This window comes from Podarcis muralis, chromosome 8 (assembly GCF_964188315.1).
Source record: "Podarcis muralis chromosome 8, rPodMur119.hap1.1, whole genome shotgun sequence".
NCBI lineage: Eukaryota > Metazoa > Chordata > Lepidosauria > Squamata > Lacertidae > Podarcis > Podarcis muralis.
Window position 1 is genome coordinate 40,431,141 of NC_135662.1, and position 25,412 is coordinate 40,456,552.

General features: G+C 42.2%; 1 protein-coding gene across 1 annotated transcript; it reads left to right on the plus strand.

The window, feature by feature from the left end:
• Window positions 1-2,389: 2,389 nt before the first annotated feature.
• SNAI2 (snail family transcriptional repressor 2) lies at window positions 2,390-6,483 on the plus strand. Its single transcript, XM_028737014.2, has 3 exons — window positions 2,390-2,757; window positions 3,288-3,833; window positions 5,431-6,483. The coding sequence occupies exons 1-3, from the start codon at window positions 2,679-2,681 to the stop codon at window positions 5,610-5,612; spliced, it is 807 nt and encodes a 268-aa protein (XP_028592847.1). The 5' UTR covers window positions 2,390-2,678; the 3' UTR covers window positions 5,613-6,483.
• The last annotated feature ends 18,929 nt before the right edge of the window (window positions 6,484-25,412 follow it).

The window sequence follows — 25,412 nt, forward strand, 5'->3', positions numbered from 1 at the left end:
CAGTCAGAGCTGTTCAACAGTGGACTGTCATGGAAGGTCGTGATCTCGCCTTCATTGAAGGTATTTAAACAGAAGTTGGATGGCCATATGTCAGGGATTCACCTATGTTTCATTTACATCTTGTCATCCTCCTGAAGTTATATGGTTCTATAATTCTGATGTTGTTGGACTCCAGCTACCATCAACTTCTGCCAGCATGACTGGAGGTCATGGATGATGGGAATTGTTGCCTAACATCTGGAGGGCCATACGTTTCCTAGCCCTAGTGTAAAACAAGAGAGAAAATGGCGAAGAACGTGAACCTAACTTGAGCATGAAATGCTAAGTTTGGAGCAGAACTTAGGATGAAGGAGGATGAAGCAATGAAAAAGCAGGGAAGCTGCTGCCAAAGAAGCAGATTTCAGACTGAGATTTCAGGGGTGAGAGAGGCGATCCAACACACCAAAGTAATGTTGGGCTGTATGTGTATGCATATTTACTTGGGAGTAAACATGCTTAGAACTGGGCTTTATACTTGCACCCCGTCTCGATCCTGCCAATTGAACTGAATAGACCATAGCTTCTGTGTGTTTTTAAAGTAATTTTTTTTAAAAAAAAACCCTATGCACTTTGCTATAAAGAAAACACACTGACGATTTTTCAGCATAGGTGTTCTTAAAGAAAAAAAAATCAATGTAAACCACTCATGGATAAACACCAGCCTTGGAGCCTGTTAACAGTTGAATTGCTACATGAAAGCAGATAACTTTACTTCTGCACTTGTTTTGGCATCTCCCAGATAAAGAAGTTATGCAGCTTGACAAAGCACTTTGCTCTTACAAGTCTTAACAGAACCACAGAGATTTTTTCCCCCATGTCTTCATTCCAACACCTGTTGCAGAGAAGGCTGGGGTGGTCTCAATGCAACTTCCCTCCACACTTCCTTCATTCTATATATACACCCGTTTTATAGCCCTCAGTCTACTGGTACATTTTGTAGTACAGCTGAGTAGGAAAATAAAGGTTTCAAGTGCACTCAGAAGTGCAAATATTCCCTGCCCCCCGAATGAATTTTAAATGTTTAAACAGGATGAATCTGTGCTTGTGTTGCTCAAATCCTTTCCATGCCTATAGGTTTGTTGGTAGTTCACAGAATCATAGAATTGGGAGGGACCTGGAAGGGTCATCTAGTCCAACTCCCTGCAATAGTTGAAGCTGTTGACCCCAAAAAGCAGCAGCAAATGAGACTGGTACTGTGTATGACCACAGCAAATAAGTTTACTGGACAAGCAAGAAGATACCACATGGTACATCAAGCTACTCCAAACTAAAGCACGAACCTTTGAATATTCTATGCTGGCTAAGATGAAACAGGAATGATATCTTTCAACTGAAGCTGAAGAAAGTGGCTGTCTCAGCCATTCCTTTAGGAAAGGGGAGCTTGAATGTGCTGGGATCATATTCTTGCCCGTCCTTTGTGCATTCCTCAGTCACTGTCAGCTAATCGAAAATGAGCACAGAATTAAATATGTGCAGCCAAATAATTTCCATTTACGGGAGTGGCTCAATTTCCTCTAGAAGGGAAATGTGCAACATTGCACTGAGAAATTGGAAAAAGTCCCATGCAGCTTCATCCATTGCATATTTACTCAGACGCAAGTCCAACTGAGGTCAGCACAGCTTACTTCTGAGTAATCAGAGTGCAAATGGTTGCAGCCCTTTTGTGGATTCTGCATATCTCAATTACTGTCTTCCTGTTTTGCGTCTGAGTTGTGCATATGTTTTGTCTTACAAAATGTCCCTGATCCAACTAAAAATCAGTGCACAATTACAGCAATGGGTCTTAAACAGAACTAATTTTAGTTGGATCGGGGCCACGGCACCTCATTGCCAGTTCTTCAACAGCAAACACAAAATATTTCCTTAATCTATTAAGCATCTCGGCTCAACTCCTCTTCACTTCCAAAAATAGCAAGCCCCACATGACAAGCCAAAGACTCTCTCGTTAGTGTCTAAAAAAGCCGGACTGTTTATCTTGGAATAACTTCCCCTCTACCCTCTGCCCTTTGCCCCTCATAATGAACAGTTTGTCCTTAGCATTTTCATTATCCCACATCTGGGAAGCAGCCTTGTTTTTTGAAAGAATTAATTTTCACTTTGTTGGGATGCAAGGCACTCCAGAGAAAGGTGAGGAAGTACAGTGAAATCTAAACTTATCCCTTACTGAACCTACTTAAATTAGCCCCACTAGTAGGCAGGAATTCTAAGACATTTTCTAGGCTCCCTCTGACAAGAGATTCTTCTTCCTCTGTTCTTCACAGCTATCCCAGTGGGAGGAGTTGAAACCTGACCCAAGTCCTCAGCTCCTAGAAGGGATTGGATCCTCCTTGCGAAGAGCAAGGAATAAGTCTCTTGGCCAAACAGGCAGAGTTTGTAAAAAGAACTTCAGCAAATCAGGAGTGATTGGATGAAAAGGAAACCCCTGACCCTCCCCTCCTGCACCTGACGAGTGGGTATTTACAGCACTTTGCAAAGAGCCCTGCACTACACAATTTTACTGCATGGGGTGAGCAGAGAGGACAATGCTGTAGAGGACCAATGTGCAAGCAGTGATTCTGTCTGCTGCTGCCCAAAAGCTGGGGACCGTTATTCTGAAGCTGAAAGGAGGTTTCAGGAAGAAGGCAGCCCTGCATTTCAAGATGCCACGATCCTTCTTGGTCAAGAAACATTTCAACTCTTCCAAAAAGCCAAACTATGGTGAACTGGATACTCACACAGGTAATCCAAGGCTGAAAGCTGTATTCTAACTGCAAGTGCTGCTCTGATTGTTGTTGCTGAAGTGCAAACTTCTAACAAACTGGTGCAAACTTTTAACAAACGTTTTTTACAGATCTCTCTCTCTCCCCCCCCCTCTCTTCCTCCCCCCTAAAAAATGTCAGTGCCAACAGAATTAAAACTTCAACTTAGGAGTTTGCTTCATTGCTGAATTTTTTTTTCTCTCTCTGTTGCAAAACGAGTCTCTTGGAAATGTAAGAGAATGGTGTTGATTTTACTGCTGGATTTCCTCTGGCTGCAGCAGAGGCTTGGGGAGGAAAGCTGTGACTTTGAGCAGACCTCCCAACTTATGTAAAGTTTTATCTAAAGTTACAGAATGTTACATTCATTCTGTGTGTTTCATTGGAGCAAACTAATGTCAGTAGGATTTCATCACTTCCAATCTCCATGAGTATTGGATATATTGTACTGCTGTTATAAAGAGAGAAATCTCTGTTGTCTTAAAACGATTCTCTTTTTTTCTTTTCTTCCAGTGATCATTTCCCCATACCTTTATGAGAGCTACCCCATGCCTATCATTCCACAGCCTGAGATCCTGAGCTCAGTTGCTTACAACCCCATCACAGTGTGGACTACAACTGGGCTGCTGCCTTCCCCTTTACCCAGTGACCTCTCACCTCTCTCCGGATACCCTTCGTCTTTGGGAAGAGTCAGCCCACCTCCACATTCTGACACTTCATCCAAGGATCACAGCGGCTCAGAGAGTCCCATTAGTGATGAAGAAGAGAGGATCCAGTCCAAACTTTCCGACCCTCATGCAACTGAAGCAGAGAAATTTCAATGCAGCTTATGCAATAAGACCTACTCAACTTTTTCTGGACTGGCGAAGCATAAGCAGTTGCACTGTGATGCCCAGTCTAGGAAATCTTTCAGCTGTAAATACTGTGACAAGGAATATGTGAGCCTAGGAGCTCTTAAGATGCACATCAGGACCCACACACTACCTTGTGTCTGCAAGATCTGTGGCAAGGCTTTCTCTAGACCATGGTTACTTCAAGGACACATCAGAACACATACTGGTAAGAGGGGAAATGTGATTGTGCATAGCATGTATTGCTGCAGTAGCATGTATTGCTGCAATAATTCCATTTTTAAAAAATCCATAAGGCTTTATGGTCAATTTCATGTTTACCAGTTATACTGTTTGCTCTGCTAAATGTTCACCAGACTTCTTTTCTTTTTAAATCATTTATGAGTGGGTCAGCTTATGTACTGGTGTAACACTTTTTCACTTTAGAGAACTTAAAGTTTGCTTCGGCAAGCTGTCACAAGACAGGGATCCATTTGACCCTAAGAATTCCATGCTTCAACATGAGTGTTGGAACACGCTTTTGGAAGGAATGCAGGTGCAAGGTAGACAGATCAGACAGCAAACAAGAGAGAAGGAAGTAAGCAGAAATACCAGGTTCCCTATGCAATAATCTGCAGTCAAGTATTGTACCCAAGCAATGCACACAGCAAACCCCCTTAGTCAGCATATAGGCACAGAATTTTACACTCTGATCAAATGTGCAGTTCTTGGAAATGAGTTCCACAGAAAGCAATAAGTCTTACATGTAAGAAATATGTGTACTGTAGAAAGTCATTTAAAAGATCTGGCATCTCAGTGCTAAACACAAAGGACCTGATCCCATGAAGTAAATCCCACAGAAATAAATGGGAATTAAGGATTGTATTTTAAATAGAAGTTCCATTCCATTGAGAGTGCAACTGCATTCCAGATTAATGGGTTTGAAGGCATAGACGAATCTGCAAACTGCAATCCAAAGCTGGAATTTTATGTACAGTTACCTAGGAGTAAGTCCCATTGAACTTAATACAAGATGAATGTCACTGTGAGCAACAAAAGTTAACCTTAAGACAAATTACACTCTGATTCAAACACTTATCATAGAAAGAATTTCTGATTTTCTTCAATGGTACTAAACACCTTAAAGTTGCAGTCCTGCGCTTCGTTCAGTAGGGGGAAGCTCCACTGAGGACAGCCAGCCTAATTTCCAAAGAAAATTTGGCTGCATAGCCTTTAAGCCCCACTAAACTCAGCTGCACTTACTTCTGTGAACAATGCCCAGGGCCAGAGTGTAAGTCAAAAATGTTCACAGACTTGAGTAGCTTGTGCATTAATTGCAAGCTTTTATTGATTATGTGCAAGTGAGTCCTCTTGCTACTCCTTGTCCTGCCTCTGTTCCAAGGAAGCAGAGTGCAATGCTGAAGCATTCAATCTGATGGGAATTCTGCCATTCACACCAATGGCATGTAAACTACAGCCTTGGGCAGCAGTAGGCGTTGCACAGGATACAGTAAATGAATGGAAGGAACATATGAAAATGCTGGGTGGAGCCCAGCCTGCAGGCACTGGCTGCACCTGCTGAAGCAGAAAGTGTCAGTGGCTTGTCATTCAATGCACCATGAATCCTGCAAACTCTGAAAAGTATGAAATAATGAATGGACAGCCTGCAGTGTAATGAATGGACCCTTTAATAATATATAGAACCCAAGCACCATTTTCACAGGCATGATGTTTTTTTATTCCTCTGCAAAACTACTTGTCCCATTTATACAGTTCCTTACTTGAGCTTTAAAACGATTAAACCTCTTTTGTGTATTTCTTTCCAGGAGAGAAGCCTTTTTCGTGCCCTCATTGCAACAGAGCATTTGCAGACAGGTCAAATTTGAGGGCCCACTTGCAGACCCATTCGGATGTGAAGAAATACCAATGCAAAAACTGTTCAAAAACTTTCTCCCGAATGTCTCTTCTGCACAAACATGAGGAATCTGGCTGCTGTGTAGCTCACTGAATTTGCCTGGGCTCTGAACATTTCTCTACTCCTTTTCAACAGAACAGGAGGAACCCTCAGCCCTGGAGGCGGTTTATATTTTACTTCCCAACTCAACAACTCCACTGGAAGATGCAAATAACATCAAATTGCTTTTTAGTTCAATTGTTAAGCTTGACAATTGTGTGATACAAAGGAAATCAAAACATCTTAAATACGGGAAGATGGAAAAGCCAAATGGACAACTTTTTTAAAAAAAACTAAAATTTACATTCCAAAACTAAGTTTTGCCAGATACCAAATATCACAGGTGCTTTCCAGTGTCTTCTATATCAAGTCATTATGTGGTGAATAGGACCATGGTATTTCTTAGAATAGTGTGCTTCTTGATCAGCACCCTGAATTGTCTCAGATGTCATCATTAGAAGAGAACAAGAATGTATGTCCAGTTGTCTTAACAGTATGTGCCTTTGTAAAACTGTCACTGCAGACATTCCTAGGCACATGCTTGATACACACTTCTTTTTTTAAAAAAACTATTGTGATTGTTAACTTGTGATGTTGTTGTTTTTATAAAATAAAATGGGAATAAGTGCAAGCATGAGGGTTAATGGGATTTTGACAATGGATTTCTTAAGAGCTTTTTTTCCTAAATGCACAAAGGAAATGCAATAGCCTGAGCAATACCCTCCAGTGCCTTTTTTTAAAAAAAAGAAAACGAATACCTTTGTTTATTGACATAATGTAAATAGTTTTATTTTTATATGGCTGAATGTGTTCCGAATCAAAATATTATCTATAGCCACGCCTATAGATATCTTGAAGAAAGTATGGATACAAATTGTATTGTTTTCTAGAAATAATTTTTGTATAAATAAACATTTTTAAGAAATACCTGTGCAATTTCTCCTGCATTAGGAGACCCAGAGTCCCATCTGCACCCACGTCTCCCCACACACCCCAACACACACATGGACTCTGGTGCTGATTGTCAGTAGGAAAGCATGACAAGTGGTGGGTGGGATCTCTGTGTACAGGCTGGAGTCAGTGTTAACTAGGTCTGTAGGTCTTAATCTCTGTGGCTAAGGACTGATCAAAGAACAGTCTTCAAGACCCTGATAAAAATCCCATCTCTGAAGCTTAACAGAGTCACGCTAGTAACCAGTTGCACCTCTGGGTTTCCTGGAGAAAATGCAGTAAAATATGAAAATGCAGTAAATATGTAAGTGTCAATCTTGAAATACGTTCCTCTTAATTGTAGCAAACTGATATGAAGTCCTTTGTTAGAAGCAACTAACCATTTTATCTTGATTACAAAACATATTGTTGCATAATTAAGGATAAATAAAAGTATGCCATCTGACTGTACACTGGTCTCACTACACACCAAGCAGTCAAAGGGCATAGCAAGCCAATCTGATGGCTCCAAATGAACTGTGGATGTAAATGCACATCCAGAAGCACAATTGCATTGACTGATGTGCTTCTGATTTCTACACTTGGGATTTCCCTTGCTATATCAAAGCTCACTGGCCCTGAAACTAATTTCTTACTGCGAATGCTTGATTTCACATTAATCAGCAATACCCCCAACCCCTTTTTAAAAGCTTATTTCCAGATTTTTAAGTGTTCTTTCCAAGCAATAAATGCGACAATTTAAATCAAAATATGGTCGTTGTGAACATCGCTTTGTTAGGCACCTTCATGAAAGGGACAGTATTTTTGTAGCCCAATGTGCCTGAAATATGGCAAATAAGCCATTTAAGTGGGATTGCAATGGATGCCCAGTAAGATGGAACTGCTCAGTTTCCCCACCAAATAATGCTGTTGTAGCAATGATGTAATCACATCTTAAGAGGTGATGACATCCCTCACATCTGCAGATATCTATAGGATCAGGGAGCATGATTACTTTGAATCCAGGTTCAGTCTGAAGATGATTGAAAGCACCCTCCTGTAACTTGTACCTTTTATGCTTGAGACACTCCATGGCCATCAAAAGCATTCTGATTGTGACATGAACAATAATAACAACAATAATTCCCATTGTAGTGGCTGGCCTTCCGGATTAAATCATCAGAAAAAAATGTAGTGTGGTTCAGCAAAAATAGAGGACCTTTTAAGTCTCATTGATTTCAAGCCAAGAGATTTAAACATGTGTTTAATTCTCCCATTTTAACCATTAGGACTTTAACCTTAGACACTGTATTTCATTCCCTAGGTGCAAATACATGCATGTTTTCGGCAACCCTGTGATCCATATAACAACCCTGCATATCCCCATATTACACACAGAGGGCTGAGCCTGAAAGGTAACCAGATTGCCTGAGACCGTGTAGATCTCAAAGTTGAACTGGGGACCATCCATCTCACACCTCATGCGCTTAGCAACTCTGCTGTACCTATGGTAGAGCTGCCATCATTTCCAGTCATTTCCAGGCCACAAGTTCCAGCAGGCACACAATACTAGCAGTGGCTCCTGCTACTTCAGCACAAGGAAGTGGGTGGCGGAACTTGCTCAAAGGTCCAAGGGGTTCCCAGGCTCAGTCTATGAGCTAGCATTTCATCAGAGAAGTAGCCAGAGACACTAAACCACAAAGCAGTTGTAAACACTGGATTTTTTTTTTTTTTTTTTTTAGTGGCTTGACTTATGTTTTCCAGGATTTGACTCTGTCATTGTGGCATGGTGAATGACACAAGCAAACCCTGTATCAGAAGTGTGAATAACGCTTTTACGTGCCCTGGATCAAATTACATAGGCATGAGTCAGGGCCGTAGCATCTGCTCTGCAGTCCTAAGAAGAGTTAAAAAGTAGGTCAGTAAAGAAAGCAGATGAGACTGAACACAAAGCATCTGGTTTCTTCCATGAGATGTCATTTCATTACCATTGCGTTTCAGATCGCATGGTCTTTGTAAGAGGACTCTGCAGCAGGCGGTTGCAACACCCCCATCTGTTACTATGTACATTAGCAGGTAAGGACAGAAGCAGGATTTTAGTTTTGATCCACAACAAATAAGAATGCAGTACTTACCATTCCAAACAGTGCATCACAGCTCCGAGAAATAGTAGTTGAAGCCCACAAGCCATTTTCAATGGGCGTGTGAACCAATTTCATCCCACTGCTGTCAGTGAATCCATGACAGTTCAATATGGCTTCACTTGTCCCATAACAATGTTTATTTTCATAAAAATTAATTTAAATATCCCACCAGCAGGAAAGTTGCAACTAGGGTATGGTCTGAGAGAAAATGAATCCATTGCCTTGCTGAAGCTAAGCTGGTTTGGGCTGGTTGACAGCCCACCTCTGAACCACATGTAAGTTGCCTTGGGTTTGATGATGGAAGAAAGGTAGGATATACAGTAAACGTAAGAAAATAAATAAAATCAATTAAATACTGTTTGGTATTTCTTGGACAGCTTCTTCATATGATTTAATACCACCCCAATACAAGAAGTAGTGTCCATGAGTGTAGAACGTCTATTTTTCAGAATTATTTTTAATATCATCTAAGTTTGCCTGGCACTTCGCAGCCAATCAATCATCCACATTAGTCAAGTCTTCCAATATTTAACATTGTTCAGTGTGACATGCAGTTAACAAATTGCAAACTAAACAAACACTGATGTTCTAGTTTTATTGTTTGTTAAATAAAATCCTCTCACTGGATTTTGGACAATGTTGTCATTCAGCCCACCAAGGGTGAAATGAGGCAGCAGAATATTAAAACGGCAAATACCCACGAGCAATATGAATTTAGAAGTGTTGCTAGCATTTGATCCCAAAGGTGAAGAACAGGGAATGCCTTTTATCAGGCCAACTTCTGTTCTGAACTCTTCATTCATCAAGAAGAATGGAAAGCAATTAATTCTGAGCTATAAAGAGAACAAGTCTGCCTACAATTACCATTCTGTTACGATTCTAATCAAAAAATACTGTTACCTCAAATGCACATAATATACATTGTTGGTTATTATTAAAATAAAAATCAGTGTGAAGCTACCCAAATTGCTTTAGAAATGTTAGATACTTTGTTGAGCTGCTCTACATTTTGGAGCTAATCACTTTGAAGTTCTAAGGTTTCCAATCACTTTCTGTTTGTGTCAGCTTTTCCTTTCCATGACAGTTTCTAAACAGTAAACCTGTGTGAAAGTTACAGCGTCGACAGATGCTCAGTGTAGCATTGTTTCCTATCTGCTTTGGAGACATTTTGGTTTGCTTCAGTTCACCTGACTCTGCAAAGGCAACTTCCTGCTGCAGTTTGCGTGAACTTCCAATAAGTTTTTTCTGCCACAGAAAACAGGGGGGAAATGAATGGGCATGAAGGGGTGGCAGAAAGGATGGTTCACTGTTTTAGTGACATTTCAGCTACGACAATAGAACCACATCCATTTAAAATTAGCCACTAACCTAAAATAGTTAACATACTATTAAAAAAGTATGCCTACCAATTCCCACATGGCCATTAGTTTCCTGTATTTTCAAAGGTGGGGTACATAACATTTTAAAAGAATATGTATGAATATAGCAGGTGTAGGGACTCCCCATGTCACACCCCATCTCTCTAGGCCACATTTATCCAGTCTGGCTTTCCACCCTCCTGAAGTACTTTTGCATCCATCTGGTGCTTTAGCACAGAACAGAGCCAAACTTGCTGCCACTTTGCCCCTCCCCACTTATCTTGTGGTAAGCATCAGCAATGCAACTGACCAGGGGTCAGGTGAGTGGCTCTGCCCCACCATGCCACCCACTGCTGTGTTATGTGTCAAAACTGCCAGTACTAATCAGATGGAGTGTTATAGCAGGACAAGGTAGACAAGTGGTAGGCAGCTGTCCTTCTGCTCCTTGAAGCCCATGACCAAACTGAGAAAATGTTTGAATTGATCTTCAAGCCCCTTGAAAAAGCTTTCAGGAATAAGACGACATTAAGTTAATACAATGGCAGTGTTCTGTACACTTTGAAGAACATATTTCCCTGAACGTCAGTCAACTGGAGATCTTGTAAACCGAGTTCTGAGGCAAGAATCCTGGAAGATCAGCTCTGGCGCAGAAGTTTCAGCAACCTGTTTAAAGTACTCATGACTTGAAGGATGCCAAGCTGCCCATATTCCTAAAAGCTGCAGTGCATGACAAGCTCTGCAGTAGCAAAAGACTATGATGGTGTCTGGATGCTTCCATAAAGTTGTGGCAAAAGAGGTCAGCAAGGTAGTTGCAGAAAGTGGCAGGAGCTGTTGAACAAAAGTTTCCCTCCTCCACTCCAAGAACAATTACAGTGGTGCCTCGGGTTACAAACACCTCGGGTTACAGACTCCGCTAACCCAAGAAGTAGTACCTCAGGTTAAGAACTTTACCTCAGGATGAGAAAAGAAATTGCGGCACAGCAGTGCGGCGGCAGTGGTAGGCCCCATTAGCTAAAGTGGTACCTCAGGTTAAGAACAGTTTCAGCTTAAGAACAGACCTCCAGAACAAATTAAGTTCGTAACCAGAGGTACCACTGTACAGGGTCTTTCTGCTTAAGTTAGTCCCAAATAACAGAGATCAGCTGGAGCACAGGCTCCATGTGCGTTCATGTGTGCATGGGCTGGCCAGCACTGCTCTGGCTAATTCCTCTCAGACAGGGCTGGAGACATCAACATCTGAGACACAGCTTGGAATGAAGATCTAGTTTGGGCATGCTGAAAGTAAGACTTTGTTGAGTCATGCAGGCAAAAAATATTGAAGAGGCAGGTGGAAGCACGGATGTGGGTGAAAGGGGAAAGGTCATGAGGAAAAGAGATGAAGCTGTGTGTCACCACCAATGAACAGGTGGCAGTGAAGCATGCATGCAGCACAGGTCAATGTTGCAAATAAATTTGTGAGCAAATTGAACCATGCCTGTGAAAGCTTGCAGGGAAAGAGGCATACTTAAGTGGAAGTGAGCTGTGGTGAAGAAAAAGACAAACGGCCAAAACGCCAACCGAACTTTATACGAAATGTTCATTTCATTGGTCAGAGTCTGAAAGAATAAACCGTCTTCAAGAGAATTTGTCCCCTCTGCCACAATTACATCCCACCAATTTGTAGCTGTCTTGAATACATTCCCCTCAACTCCACTCAACAGACCTGGAGGGCGAAAGATGCCGTGCTATTACAGTAGTAACCATCTTCACTTTTCTCCATCTCATGCAAAATATGAGAGATATTCTGGCCACAAAATGTTGTGCTTGCATTATTCTAGGAGTTCAGCAGGGAATCTGCTGTTGGCTTACCCTATGTCAGTACTACACTTTAAAATATAAGTCGGTTCCTCCCCCAACCTCCACACCTTAAAAGAAAAAAAATCTCTTTTTTGCACTGTAACAATTGCTCACAAATAGGAATGTGACATGATGGACGACAGCAGAGAAAGACAAATGTGTGGTGGAACACTAATGCACGAAATGACGAAAGAAGAAAATGTCTTTTTATCTGTCTGCAATTTTGTTTTCTTCATGACTGCTTTTAGTGAAGAGACCGACTATATGGCGTAACACCTCTGCAATAACTCATCATGACTGCTGTGACCTTTGCTGCTTCAGCCAGGCTGATTAGCTGCAGATTTCTCTTTCCTAACATCAGCTGACAAGTCAGCCCCTATGATTCTGCTTTGTTATTTTTTGTAAATATATCTGAATCATACAAGGATCTTTTGTGTTCCCCGTCCCCCTTTCGTGGGGAAAACAGTAAAGCGGGGATGGAAAATTAAAATAAAATATCTTTCACAATTAACCTTTCACATATTTCTTTCTTTTTTCTGTTGAAGAAATCTGTTGCAGCAGATCCTATTTCCTAGCTGTGATTTGTTTTTCTTAATAAAAAAAAATCTAATTTCTCAATAGTACTCTCTTTTTTGAAACTATACAAATACTTCTCTTGTAGGCTCTTTCACAGCATAAAGAGCAAGCTATTCCTAAATACCAAGTTGTCAATAGGATCACATTATCTGCCAGACAGTAAATAAAAAGTGGGGCCGGGGGGGGGTGTTGCATTATGGCAGAGGCAGCAACATGGTGCCTGTGGACACAGTGGTGCACCTATGGTCTTTCCGTGGCACCTGTGAAGTCTCTGAGCCCCTCTCGCTACCCTATTTTTCATGTGTGGTAGAGCTGCCTACCTTTTACTCCCTTGAAATGCACATACAGCTGAAAGAGGAAGTTGAAGCAGTAGCACTCTTCCCCATTTCCTCTTTCAACTATACAGTGGTACCTCAGTTTATGAACATAATCCGTTCTGGAAGTCCATTCTTAAACCAAAACCATTCTTAAACCGAGGTACGCTTTCCCTAATGAGGCCTCCCACCGCCGGTGCCCTTCCACTGTTCGGCTTCTGTTCGTAGACCAAGGTAAAGTTCTCAAACCAAGACACTATTTCCAGTTTTGCGGAGTTTGTAAACCAAATTGTTCTTAAACCGGACTGTTCTTAAACCACTGTATGTGCTTCTCAAGGCTCAGATTAATGCTACCTAATCCAGCTTTTACCCAGGTCACTTGGAAAAGTGAAGCGTATCGTATGTGTGCACTTTCTCTTTCTGTGTCCTAATGGGCAGAGGGCTGCTCCGGGAGGAAGGGGGGGAATGGTGAGAGGGGGTGGAACCCACAGCACTCACTCAAAAATCTAAATGTGCTCATAGGCCTATAAAAGTTAGCAACCTCCTACAGTACTGAGTAAAGGGACACGGGTGGCGCTGTGGGTAAAACCTCAGTGCCTAGGACTTGCCGATCGTATGGCCGGCAGTTCGAATCCCCACGGCGGGGTGAGCTCCCATCGTTCGATCCCAGCTCCTGCCCACCTAGCAGTTCCAAAGCACTCTTAAGTGCAAGTAGATAAATAGGGACCGCTTTCTAGCAGGAAGGTAAACGGCGTTTCCGTGTGCGGCGCTGGTGCTGGCTCGCCAGAGCAGCTTCGTCACGCTGGCCACGTGGCCCGGAAGTGTCTGCGGACAGCGCTGGCTCCCGGCCTCTAGAGCAAGATGAGCGCATAACCCTAGAGTCTGTCACGACTGGCCCGTACGGGCAGGGGTACCTTTACCTTTACAGTACTGAGTGCTCCTGATCAGGGTTCCAGACACTCCACTCCATTGCCCCACCTTCAACCTGCCATTATTTCCTCACTGAGCATGCTCAGTCCTTTTTGGATTGTTTTGGGGATCATCACCCCCTAAGGGTTTTTCTTAAAGTCTTTTAAACTTCTGCAACCTTGGGGCTCCCCTAATCATTGCAATATTTCTCTCTTGTGCTTGAGTGTTGCACTTATAAAGGTGACAAAAACACAAAGCAGAGGGGAACAGGCTCTGGTGATCACCGGTACAATGCTTTTTATTAAGAGTTCTGTGCCTTTCAGAGCAGAAACTCCTCCTGCAAGAGACTGAAAAGCTTGCAAGTCCTCAGAATTTAGAGATGCCTCATTCTTAAAATCCAAACCACTCAAAAACCAGGGACTTGAAAAAGTGGTAGAGCAAAGATTCTCTCTGGATTTTAAGAACTTGCACTAGTGAGCACTGGAGCCTGCTGTCTTTGCTGTTGTTTTTCCTTCATAGAATCATAGAATTGTAGAGTTGGAAGGGATCCTGAGGGTCATCTGGTCCAACCCCCTGCAAAGCAGCCATCTCAACACTCAGTCCACCATCCAGTTTGAAACCACACCAGACCCTGCTTAGCTTTGAAATGGGCTGACAGTTTTACTGCTACACCTTATCCAGTATAAGGTTTACAGTCAGAGCACTGAGATCACCATTAGTACAGTGGTACCTCGAGTTGCAAATGCCTCAGGTTACAAATGCTTCTGGTTAAAAACTCTGCTAACCTGGAAGAGTTACCTCGAGTTGAGAACTTTGCCTCAGGATGAGAACAGAAATCGTGCGCCGGCGGCGCAGCAGTAGCAAGAGGCCCCCATTAGCGAAAGCATGCCTCAGGTTAAGTTTCAGGTTAAGATGGACCTCCAGAACAAATTAAGTTCATAACTAGAGGTACCACTGTATGTACAAGTAGTGACCCACAACAAAATGTTGCAGGATATCCCTGTGTGATACCTAAGCCTGTGGCTAAGGGAGTTGAAAAATCAAGTTAGTATCAAAGACCAGAAAGTAAGAGGATTAGGTTGTGTGTGTGATACTACACATAGTAGAGGATTGTCTACACATAGATGCCACAGATGCACAGGACACCAATGGGCAGTTTTCACCCCAAAGCAAATACTAATTTTAGAAAATGAATTTTCCTCAGGACCACAGCAAGGGAAGCAGGATTTGCCTTACCCCTCCCCATGCTACCAGTGGCGGAGCTTCATACTCCGGCACCAGGGGGCGGAGAGCAGGTGGCGGCACCCAGCGCAGGCAAGGGGACAGCCACGATGGCACCCACTGGGATGGCGCTGCCGTGGGCAGTGCACTCCCCCTGCACTCCTCTTCCTTAGCCAGTGAATGCTACTCTGTTCTGCATTTGGATCATTAGTTGGATGGTCGAACCATCTGGCTCATGGTGACTATGCTGTGCTTCCATGGGTGAAGGCAGCAGTGCTTCTGAATACCAGCTGCCGGAAATCACAGGAGGGGGTGCACTCTTGTGCCTTGTGGGTTTCCCAGTCACCTGGTTGGCCCCTGGGAGAACAGGATGCTGGACTTAGGTGGGCTAGTAGCCTATTCCAGCAGGCTCTTCTTATGATGACATACTCCCCAACATTTATACGATGAAAATAGGGAAATCCCATTCCTTAATGATAATTTTACTATTTATCCCACACACATCTTATTGGGTTCCCCCAGCACTCTGGGCAGCTTCCAACATATATAAAAACATAAGAAAACATTAAACATTTTTAAAAAAGTGCCCTATACAGGATTGCATTCAGACAGCTCAGGGGTTGGATAACTGTATACCCTCCAACATTTATCCGATGAAAATAGGGACATCCTAAGGAAAGTGGGATATTCCAGGATCAAATCAGCAACTGGAACAGTTTCTCTAAATCAGAGAAGTCCCTGGAAAATAGGGACACTTGGAGGGTCGTGATTATTAAGTCCCACTCAAGATGCAATTTGGATTTAAAATAAATATAAAAATTAGATGCAAAGAGACATTTGACATCACATGCAGTTTCACATTAGTGCACCACTGAACTTACTCTTTAGGCATAAAATCCACCAGGAAGGCCTTGTGCGTAAGACCAACTGAACTGAATGGAAGCTGTGCAACAGCTGCTTCTTGCTCTTTGCAGCTCCCATTTGTTGCAATGAGTGTTTGTTTGTTTGTTTGTTTGTTGGCATTTAGAGCCTGCCATTCACCATCCCTGTTTTTTGTTTTGGTTTAGGTTGTAAGCTGGTATGGGACCCAGAGGGTGAAAAGAAAATTTAAGAAAATTTGATCCCAGGTAGGTTCTATACAACTCAATACCATTACACCATGTAATATATGCAAATTAAAGTTTTCTTCAGCACACCAATACAGATCCTCATTATCTGGGATAATCCAGCAATGGCGTAACACAAATTAGTATTCTAACATTCATCATCTTGTAAGCATCCCCACTAGGTTCATGTGGGGCCTGGCTTTGAAATGTTTCCATCTTGCAAGAGCACAGAATACTGCTTATCATTTCTTTGTTCCCAAGATTCTGTCTTGACTTAATGGCAGTGCTATTCATCTTCATAATCTATGTATATCCTGTTCCTAAAACTCTGTGAACATTATCCAGGAACCACAAACAGGCATAATATTGGTTAGAAACTTTATAACTCAGGCCTTGGCCTTCCTTCTCCTTTGCATATTCCAGATAATGAAACACTCTCACATTGCAGCTTTTGACAGGAAGTATGTGCTGTACATGCATTAGGGTTGGAATGTCACACACACAGTGAATTTTAAAAGATAGGCTGAGAACAACTTCCTCTGTTCCAAAATTACAACAGCAAGTAATTAAAACATCCCATTTCCTTTCCTGCCTGTGCCCTTTCCCAAGTCTGTGTATGAATTTCATCAGTGGGGAAACTTAAAGGAATAGTTTCAGCTATCTCCACATTACTTCTCAAAGTCTCTGGATGTTTGGATTTCGTATCTCCTCCTCTGCACAGTTGTCTCATGGGCAAGCCTGGAGCTAATGAAAATACGTGTGTGTGTGTGTGTCCATTCCTCTATATCTATACATAGATATAGGTAGAAACACACTTTATTTCAAGTTTGTTTTGTTTGTTTGTTTTTTGCAATTACAAAAGAGCAATACATTTCATTCACCAACATTACACTAAGGACTTGTTTCAAACTTAACACCAATTTTCACTTACATATTCTCTTTTCAGAGATACCAGAGATCAAACCCAGTGTACCTGTGTTTGTGTGTGTTTATCTCAACATTTACCCAAAAAAATGAAAACCATTTCCCCAAGAAATCATCCTTGCAATTAGGGTGCAAAGCAAACCACACCTTAATAGGAGATACAGTACGTAGCTGGGGACGTTTTCATAGACACTGTTAATAAAAGGCCTTTTAATTCACACTGTGTACTTGGGAAATTCACTTTCTCTAAGTAAATCAGCAGAATGGTAAGTGGTTTCAACTGATTGTGGAACCTGTAATGGACCATATAAAGTCCATTTATATAGTTGAGGATATGCAAACATGTCCCTCTGTTACCACACCTTTCCCGATGTTTATTAGGATATTTACTAGAGTGTGGTACTATCTTATTACTTCAACAGTGCAATCCTGTTCATTTCTACTTAGATGTACATCCTAATGAGTTCACTGGGGTTTTCTCCTAGTTAAGTGGGTATAGGATTGCGGTCTAAAAGTGATTTCGTTAATATTGATTGATAGTGGGGAAAAGGAGGCATGAAAATTCCACATCCTTATCATTTGTATATAATTTTCTGCCCCTCAGATACATTAACGAAGAAGTAAATATAGAATGCTTGCCTTTGTTAAAAAAAAAATGAGAATATTGCAAAAGTTCCAGCCACTTTCAAACCTCAGCATTTGCCTGGAATGATCCGAGTTTTCAATTAAACAAAACCAAGAGTTTACAAGATTTAATTTTCTTCAGGTGTCACTGTCTACCTCCTTCATTAACACCTTTGTCTTTATTTGCTGGTGGTGTTTCAACATTTGCCACACTTAAGCTGTCTGCATACAAGAGATGTGCCTATTGTATCTCATGTATGCCTTGGCTGCAGAGAGCGCAGGAAGCCTCCAAGGGAGAAGATGCCTGGTGTCTCCTAGCTTTAACATTTTTCATTCTGGCCTAGCTACTTTGCCTGCAGTGTTGCAATCCACAGGGAGGCCTTAACCTCTGAAACCTGCTGACTTAAGAATAATTGGCTAGCATGATGCCACTGTGACCAACAAGTGGAACAAATAAAATTACCCACTATTTCAGTACTGTGATTGTTCTGTCTCACTGCATGACTCCATGAGTCTCTTAGAGGAACTGACCTGCTTATAATAAACAAATTGTTTTCTGGGCTCCATTTCCAGTGCCTGTAGGGTAACTACCAAAAGACAGTACCAGTCTGTGTTGACTATATTTAATGCTGTTTTCATTGGATGATTCCAGTGGTAGGTCAAATCTTAAGATGAAGCATAAAGTTGTTCAGTGTTCAGAGCTCAGATCTACAACATCTTATGAAAAACTGTAAGCAAAACCTTTACTAAACCACAGCTTCAATTATAGAAATTTGAACTAGCTAGTGAATAGTTGTTAAAAAGCCACTGGGGCTTGAACCAGATGCCTTTGGATCTGCAATCAGCTGGCCATGCAGTGGGCTAGAGGTTCATAAGCAGAAGCTTCCCTGGTTATACTGATACATATGTATAGCTATCCTCTGCTTATACCAGGAATGGGAAACATTTGGCCTACCAGCTGTTGCTGAACTACAACTCCCATCAGCCCCAGAAAACAAAGTCAATGGCCAGTGATTATGGTAGTTGTAGCTCAGCAACATCTGGAGGACCAAAGATTTCTCACGCCTGGCTTATACCTACGTAAACAAGCACACTACTCTTTTTTTTCTCACTGTGTGCACAGGTTTCTAGTGTCTACACAATTTGTTCCTAATATTGTAGTTCTCTTGCCATCCAAAACTATTGGACTGGCTTCATATTGTCCATCTTAACAATTAATGTTATACTGTGTACTACTTTTGAAATGGTCCCTCATTAACAATGCCAAAAAAATTAAAACTTATGATTGTTAAAATCACAAATTGATGGCATCTAAATACAAACACGTGCTTTCTGGATTGTAGATAAATGTATATTTTGAACTTTTCAAAATGTCTTTGGTGGCAGCATCTCAACAAAGATCCAAGGAAGCAGAACATTCATTTGAGTTGCTCACTGTCAGATTGTGAACTCTCTGTCCATTTAACATAAACAAGTGTACCTGTTTTCCTCTGCCAAATGTTGGAGGGCGTGATAAATTCAGAGTAACTTCAGTAGACCTGGTTTAAATACACATTAGGGTAACTCAAAGCAAAACATAAGAGTGCAGGCCAAGTATTCATTTATTGGGAGGGGACAGATACTTTCCATGTTTCGCACAACTTTTGACACACTATGTTACTAGGCAATAAATTAGGTGCTCCCCTAATGAATGCATTGCTTGTTGCAAAGCTCCATTAATTGAAACATGATTCAGCAAGGCATTTAATTGGGTGCTCTTTCTGAACACCAACACATGGGTGACTACAAGCTTCTCACACAGTGAAGTCTTAAAAGAGAGAGAAAAAGTATGTACCTATATAAAAAAATATAATGATATGGGGAAACGTATTCAGGTTTTACATACGTCTGCAAGCTGCAGATATGAGACCAACAATTCATTTTCTGTGACTTTATTTAATTATTATGTGACAAAGCAGTGCACAACTTATGCACATTTACCTGAGTTTCAGACTGTTTTGCTGGTGTGCACTCAGCTGAGACAAATAAAGATTGCATTGGTTCCTTAATCGTAGGAACAGAGGATGGTGTTTTCCCAGAAGTAGGCAGATGCACAGTATTGATAGAGATGCCTTTACACTGAAAGGGAAAATAAATAGTTACTTTTAAACAGTTTAATTATGGTTATTCCAGAGGTGCGACCACATGGCAAATCCCATGAAGGGTTCTGGTTTCAGAATATTTGTGCACAAATATTTCTAAAAAGAAATGGTGGGTGTTTCATTATGGGAAAGTCTCCCTATTGTATCTCATCTCTCCACTTCCTGGGCAAATGGCGTGGAACACACTTTGTGGTTGACACAAAGATATATACATCAGAGGTCTGTGTAAACACTGAGAAGCAACATAAGCACATTTTGAAGAGGCAAACAAACAATTTCTGTTTCTAAAATTCTAAATGTTGGCTGCTTACTCATCAGTCAATGCTGCATAACAACCAATGAGCAATCAGCAATACTAAATAGCATAATTTTTGTCTGCTCCCTCTTCTCCCTCTGACCACTCATTGTCACCCCACCACCGATCCCCTGGCTCAGAGCCTTCTTGCCCTGGGGCTTCCTTTGGGGGCTCCCCAGCTGGTGCCTCCCACCACTCCTCTGTATCCTGCCAGTCTGTGGCAACTACTCTCTGAAATCCTGGAAGGCTGTTGCCAGTTAGTGTAGATGATACTGAACAACAGATCTTCTGGATGATCCTGTTTATTGAGCTTTCATTTGCTTGCACAAAGCTAATGCGGAGGGTAAAGGTAAAGGGACCCCTGACCGTTAGGTCCAGTAGTGGACGACTCTGGGGCTGCAGCGCTCATCTCACTTTATTGGCCAAGGGAGCCGGCGTACAGCTTCCGGGTCATGTGGCCAGCATGACTAAGCCACTTCTGGCAAACCAGAGCAGCGCACGGAAATGTAATTTACCTTCCCGCCGGAGCAATACCTATTTATCTACTTGTACTTCGTGCTTTCAAACTGCTAGTTTGGTAGGAGCAGGGACTGAGCAATGGGAGCTCACCCCATCGCGGGGATTCGAACCACCAACCTTCTGATCGGCAAGTCCTAGGCTCTGTGGTTTGACCCACAGTGCCACCCGCGTCCCTTATGCAGAGGGTAAGGCCCTCCCAAAAATTATTTTTCTTGCACATTCATGGTTATTTTTGCTCATGACGCTATCGGGATGGTAATAGGTGACCTTGCTTTCGGCACCATCTGTGCCTGCAAAGGTTTTGGGATGGCCATACTGCTTCCTTTCCAATCAATTACTTGCTGCTGAAATCCTGTAGCTTTCATATACCACAAACTTTGTGCAAGTGTTTTGTTCCACTTCTGTTGCACTATAGCCCCTCCAGATAGCAATAACATGATAGCATTTGGGAAACATCGCAGAACAATTAATAGAGCAGAATAAACCCACCACTAATGCACTATTGTGTCAAGAACATGTTACAGAATACACCTGCAATAAAACACCAATCCAGAGGGGCCCCTGTGTCTGCTTCCAGGCTTTACTGATCAATCCTTCTGATTTGCTTGTGGGGAGAGTGTATAACAATGAGCATTCATTCTGATTTGCCTGCAGTCTTCCCATTAATATTTTGTTTGTCCTATACATTTCAGAGCATTTTTCTGTCACTTTCCAAATCACAAAAAGTCCACCTTTTGCTGCACTAGGACAACAGGTAGCATTTAATTGCCTCTTTAATTCCACAAACCTAAATTTCTGATATATGCTTCCACAAAATACTGAACGTCTGAAGGCAATTCTGGATGGACTAATTGTGTGACTTAGCATCAGACAGTGCCCTATGTTCATGTATTTACTATCTTTCTTCAGTAGGGCTTCTTCTTGCAGCAAGTACCTGCTGCATCGTCTATAGAGGAAAGAAGTATTCTATCTGCCTTTGTAACTGGTGTCAGGGAGCTTTAACATGTCTGAGTATGTGGCTGGTGTTGTGTTTTGCTTGGCAAGGTGACCTGGAGCCTCAGATAGCATTTCATACAGAAACGGAGAGCTTAGTGCCCACTTTAAGACAGTTGGACAAACGGCCCACCCTCACCTAAGCTGCTTGACATCTGGCTCTCCAGCTAAGCTGAAAAGCATCTCATGACACTTACATGATTGGATGAGATCATAATCATATGCTAGAAGCCATTAGCCCAGAACTGGAAAGCAAAACAGAGTGCATTATGTTGCCTGCAGAATGTACCCATTTAATAGAACTAACACAGCAGACCAGGTTCAAACACCAGGGAACATCTGGCTAGTATTTACATCTCCTGTTTAATTTGGATGCTGGAGTTTAGTTTTCAAGATGGCAGTAGAGAAACAAATTGAGCCCATCACTCTGTTGCAGTTTAGAAAAGCAAGCTTTGTTTATACTTTCTCATATTAATACCTCATCCACTTAGCCAGCAGGCCCCCTGAAAAATATACCTCAATCACACAACTCCCCTTCAGTAACAAAGCTGTAATTCAGCGTAATGCTTTGTTGATGAGAAGAGAAAGGGATTCAAGTAAACTGCAAGTATCGGAATCATGGGACAAAGTTGGTCCATGGGAAACTGAACTGTAATGTTGCACAGTTTTACTGGCGCCTGTTGAGAAAGCCAGTAGAAGATGTCAGGGGTCCAGCCCTGCTTCCGTGTGTTACAAATGTCAAAGGCATCAATGGAATACATTTTCACTTTTTAAAAATGATGTCCAATTTGGGGAAGGTGAGGGCTTTGTACTGAAACTGCCGTTTCGAGACGCTTTTGAAGCTAGGAAAAGCATGTCTAGATAGAATTTCATTAAAATCTAGCATCTGAAAGCAAAGTTGGCCATGTGACAGTACAATGAGCTAAGATCCAGGATGCTCGTGTTTATAAACAAATGGCAGCAGACTCAAAATATTACACAAGATTTCCATTCCTGATGCTACAACCCATTACAAATTCAAGAACCTGGGCAGGGGGAGTGCAAAATTGGGGGAAGACGTAGAATACAGAGAAAAATAATAATTCTATGCAATCCCTGAAACTGCTTATGTCGAGGCAAAGGACCAAACACAAAGACAGAGCACTTCTCTCATGTAAATAACTACAGAACATATGAAACTTATATTTGGCCCAAGGTTCTGGGTCAGTGGTCATGGCCGTCTAGGTCTGCCATCAGGTTTGCTTTAAATTAGGGATGTGGGGCATCAGACTGAGAGCTGATGCAGCCCTCTAGGTCTCTCCATCTGGCCTCCAGAACTCTCTCCAGTCACACCCCTCACTATCCCTGCTTCAACCCCAAATAGGTTTGCCCTGCCTGGATGTGTCCCTGTGCTCTGACAATGCTTACCTGGTGTGAGACTGTGTGCAGAAACCAGCCTATTATACACACAGCTGACATTTACTTTTGTTGCCCACCATATTGCCCTCGGAAGAAGGGAAGGTGTCTCTCAGGCTGGAAGGGATTCCCTGCTTCTGCTTTAAAATGTTCAAAACCCACGTCTGCCTGCCTTCATTCTGGCATCAGATATTATAGACGTGTCACTGCTAAAGCGTACATGCAATTTATGCAAAGCAGATAGTGATGTGGTGCATATATGCTCCAGCAGGGCAAAACTCCAGGCACTCAAGCTCCAGGTGACCTGGTGCGTGGAAACGGCTTGACTCATCATTGGCTGCCTTCTGGAATCCTGGGCTAGACTCCCACTGGGGCTGCCCTTGATACTGCTGCCTGTGCTGCTGCTGCTGTCACTAGCACAGCCCAAGGGATGGGGACTTGGAGAAGAAGAACTGCCTCTGGCCACATTGCTCCCATTCTTCCATTTTATGTCCTGCCAGGCATTATTGGCATAATGGAGCTACTATGCAACCAGTGTGTTGGTTTATTTAAGATATTTACATATATCCTACCAATTAATGCTAGTTCTCAAGATGGCATACAAATATGTGTGTGCATGAGAGCATGCACAACAATGCACGGTGCTGCCATGTTCAGTGCATTAGTGACATTGTGTTCTTTCTGAAATGAGCTGGGAGGAACTCGTCCATCACTTTAGGGAACTTGGAGAGACACTGAAGTATAGCTCCGTACTAGAGTGGCTAATCTGTGATCCTTCAAAGGTTGTTGAACTCCCATTAACCCCAGTCTGCATCATCCATGGTGAGGACTGATGGAATTCAGCAAAATCTAGAAGGCCAAAGCTTAGCCACTCATAAGAATATAAGAAGAGCCTGCAGGATCAGGCAATGGTCCATCTAGTCCAGTGTCCTGTTCTCACAGTGGCCAAACAGATGCTTTTATGAAACACAAAATTGGATCCGAGCACAAGAGCCTCCTCCCCTCCTGTGGTTTCCAGAAACTGGTATTCCAAAGCATTATTGCCTTCAAATGGGAAGGCAGAGCATAGCCATCATGATGAGTAGCTTTTGATAGCCATCTAGTCCATAAATCTGTCTAATCCTCTTTAATATGTCTCTATTGGTTAGCCTCACCACAAATCACACAAACCAGCATACATGACTTTTTCAATATCTTCTACACTGATTGAGTGCAGTTCTCATGACAAAATGCTGGGATGCTAATGGGTCCCAAAAAAGCCCATCCCGGGATAAAAACAGATTTGGTCTTCAAAAACTTTCTCTGCCATTGACCAGAATGCATGTGGAAAATCTATCTTTCCAGCAGTTGCCTAAAATAGTGTTGAGGTTACGCTTTTCTAGTATCCCCCCACATGAATACAGATAATAGTGAAATGAGAAATTTGATGAGAAATGTTATTAAACATATTCTCCCCATCCCCAATAATTTGAAATAAATATTAGGACAAATAATATAGGCTATATTATAATATGTAAGCATGCCAACTCAGGCTTTTTCTTGTGCATTCATGTTAATGTGGGCTCATGATGGTATTGAGATGGTTATATGTGGTCCCACATTCAACACAATTTGCACCAGGAAATATTTTGGGCTGGACATACTGCTTCATTTCCAGTCAGTGCATGTCTCATACTGTAGTTGCCTGTTGAAATTCCAAAACGTTTTAAGCTGCAAATGTTCTCAAAGGTGGTGGTGTCTCACTTTTGTTGCACTATCGTGTCCCCTCACAACTGCAAAAATGTGATACCATGGAGGATGCATTGTAGAACAATGAATAAAGTAAAATGATGTGTGTGGACAGTCCAGTACAAACCCACCCCCAACATCCCTTTAGTGTGTCAGTGACATGTTTCAAAAAACACCTGCAAAAAAAACCCCATCAGTCTGGTGTGGCCTTAAGGCTTTTGTATGTTCCTTTCAAGGCTGTACTGTGATTTTACTATAAAAGATAGAAGTGACAGTTTTAAAAAAGGTACCTCTCACTTAACCGGTACTTTCCTTTAATTTCTGGGCCTCATGAGCGCGAGAGGAGGAATATATCTTTACAGGCTCTTCCTTCTTAACTAAAATGGCACTGGGATTACCTAGACATCCTGCCTATAAGGTTTGACACTTATTGTGCTCAACTGATGGGAGGAAAATCATTAATGGCGAACCTGGTGGATGTATTTGTTTTGGACTGAGTCTTGGGGTTGATGCAGCCAGGCTCTAACTGTTTACCTGCTGCACACTCTTGACAAAGAGGCAAGGTGCTGCATGCTCTGTGTCGGAGTGACTAACAAGCCCTCTTGTCTAGGCTTGAGTGTTCATACCTGTTTGCAGCTCCTTACATACTTTTGGCTCCCCCCACCTCACCAGCCTTCCATTAGAGCCTTCTGACAGAGGTTCTCGGAGAAACAGGATGCCAATTGGATAATCAGCAGGAAACAAAGCCTCCTCAGAGAAGATAGCAGCCTCAGGGCCGTCTAATTACAAGTCCCTGCACTGCTTGAAGTTACTCAGCTGACATGCCTGAACTGTGCAAAGA

Coding starts and splice junctions, on each gene's coding strand:
- SNAI2 (XM_028737014.2), top strand. CDS start 2,679: ATGCCACGATCCTTCTTGGTCAAGAAACATTTCAACTCTTCCAAAAAG. Junction 2,758..3,287: donor TGAACTGGATACTCACACAG/GTAATCCAAGGC, acceptor CTTTTCTTCCAG/TGATCATTTCCCCATACCTT. Junction 3,834..5,430: donor ACACATCAGAACACATACTG/GTAAGAGGGGAA, acceptor ATTTCTTTCCAG/GAGAGAAGCCTTTTTCGTGC.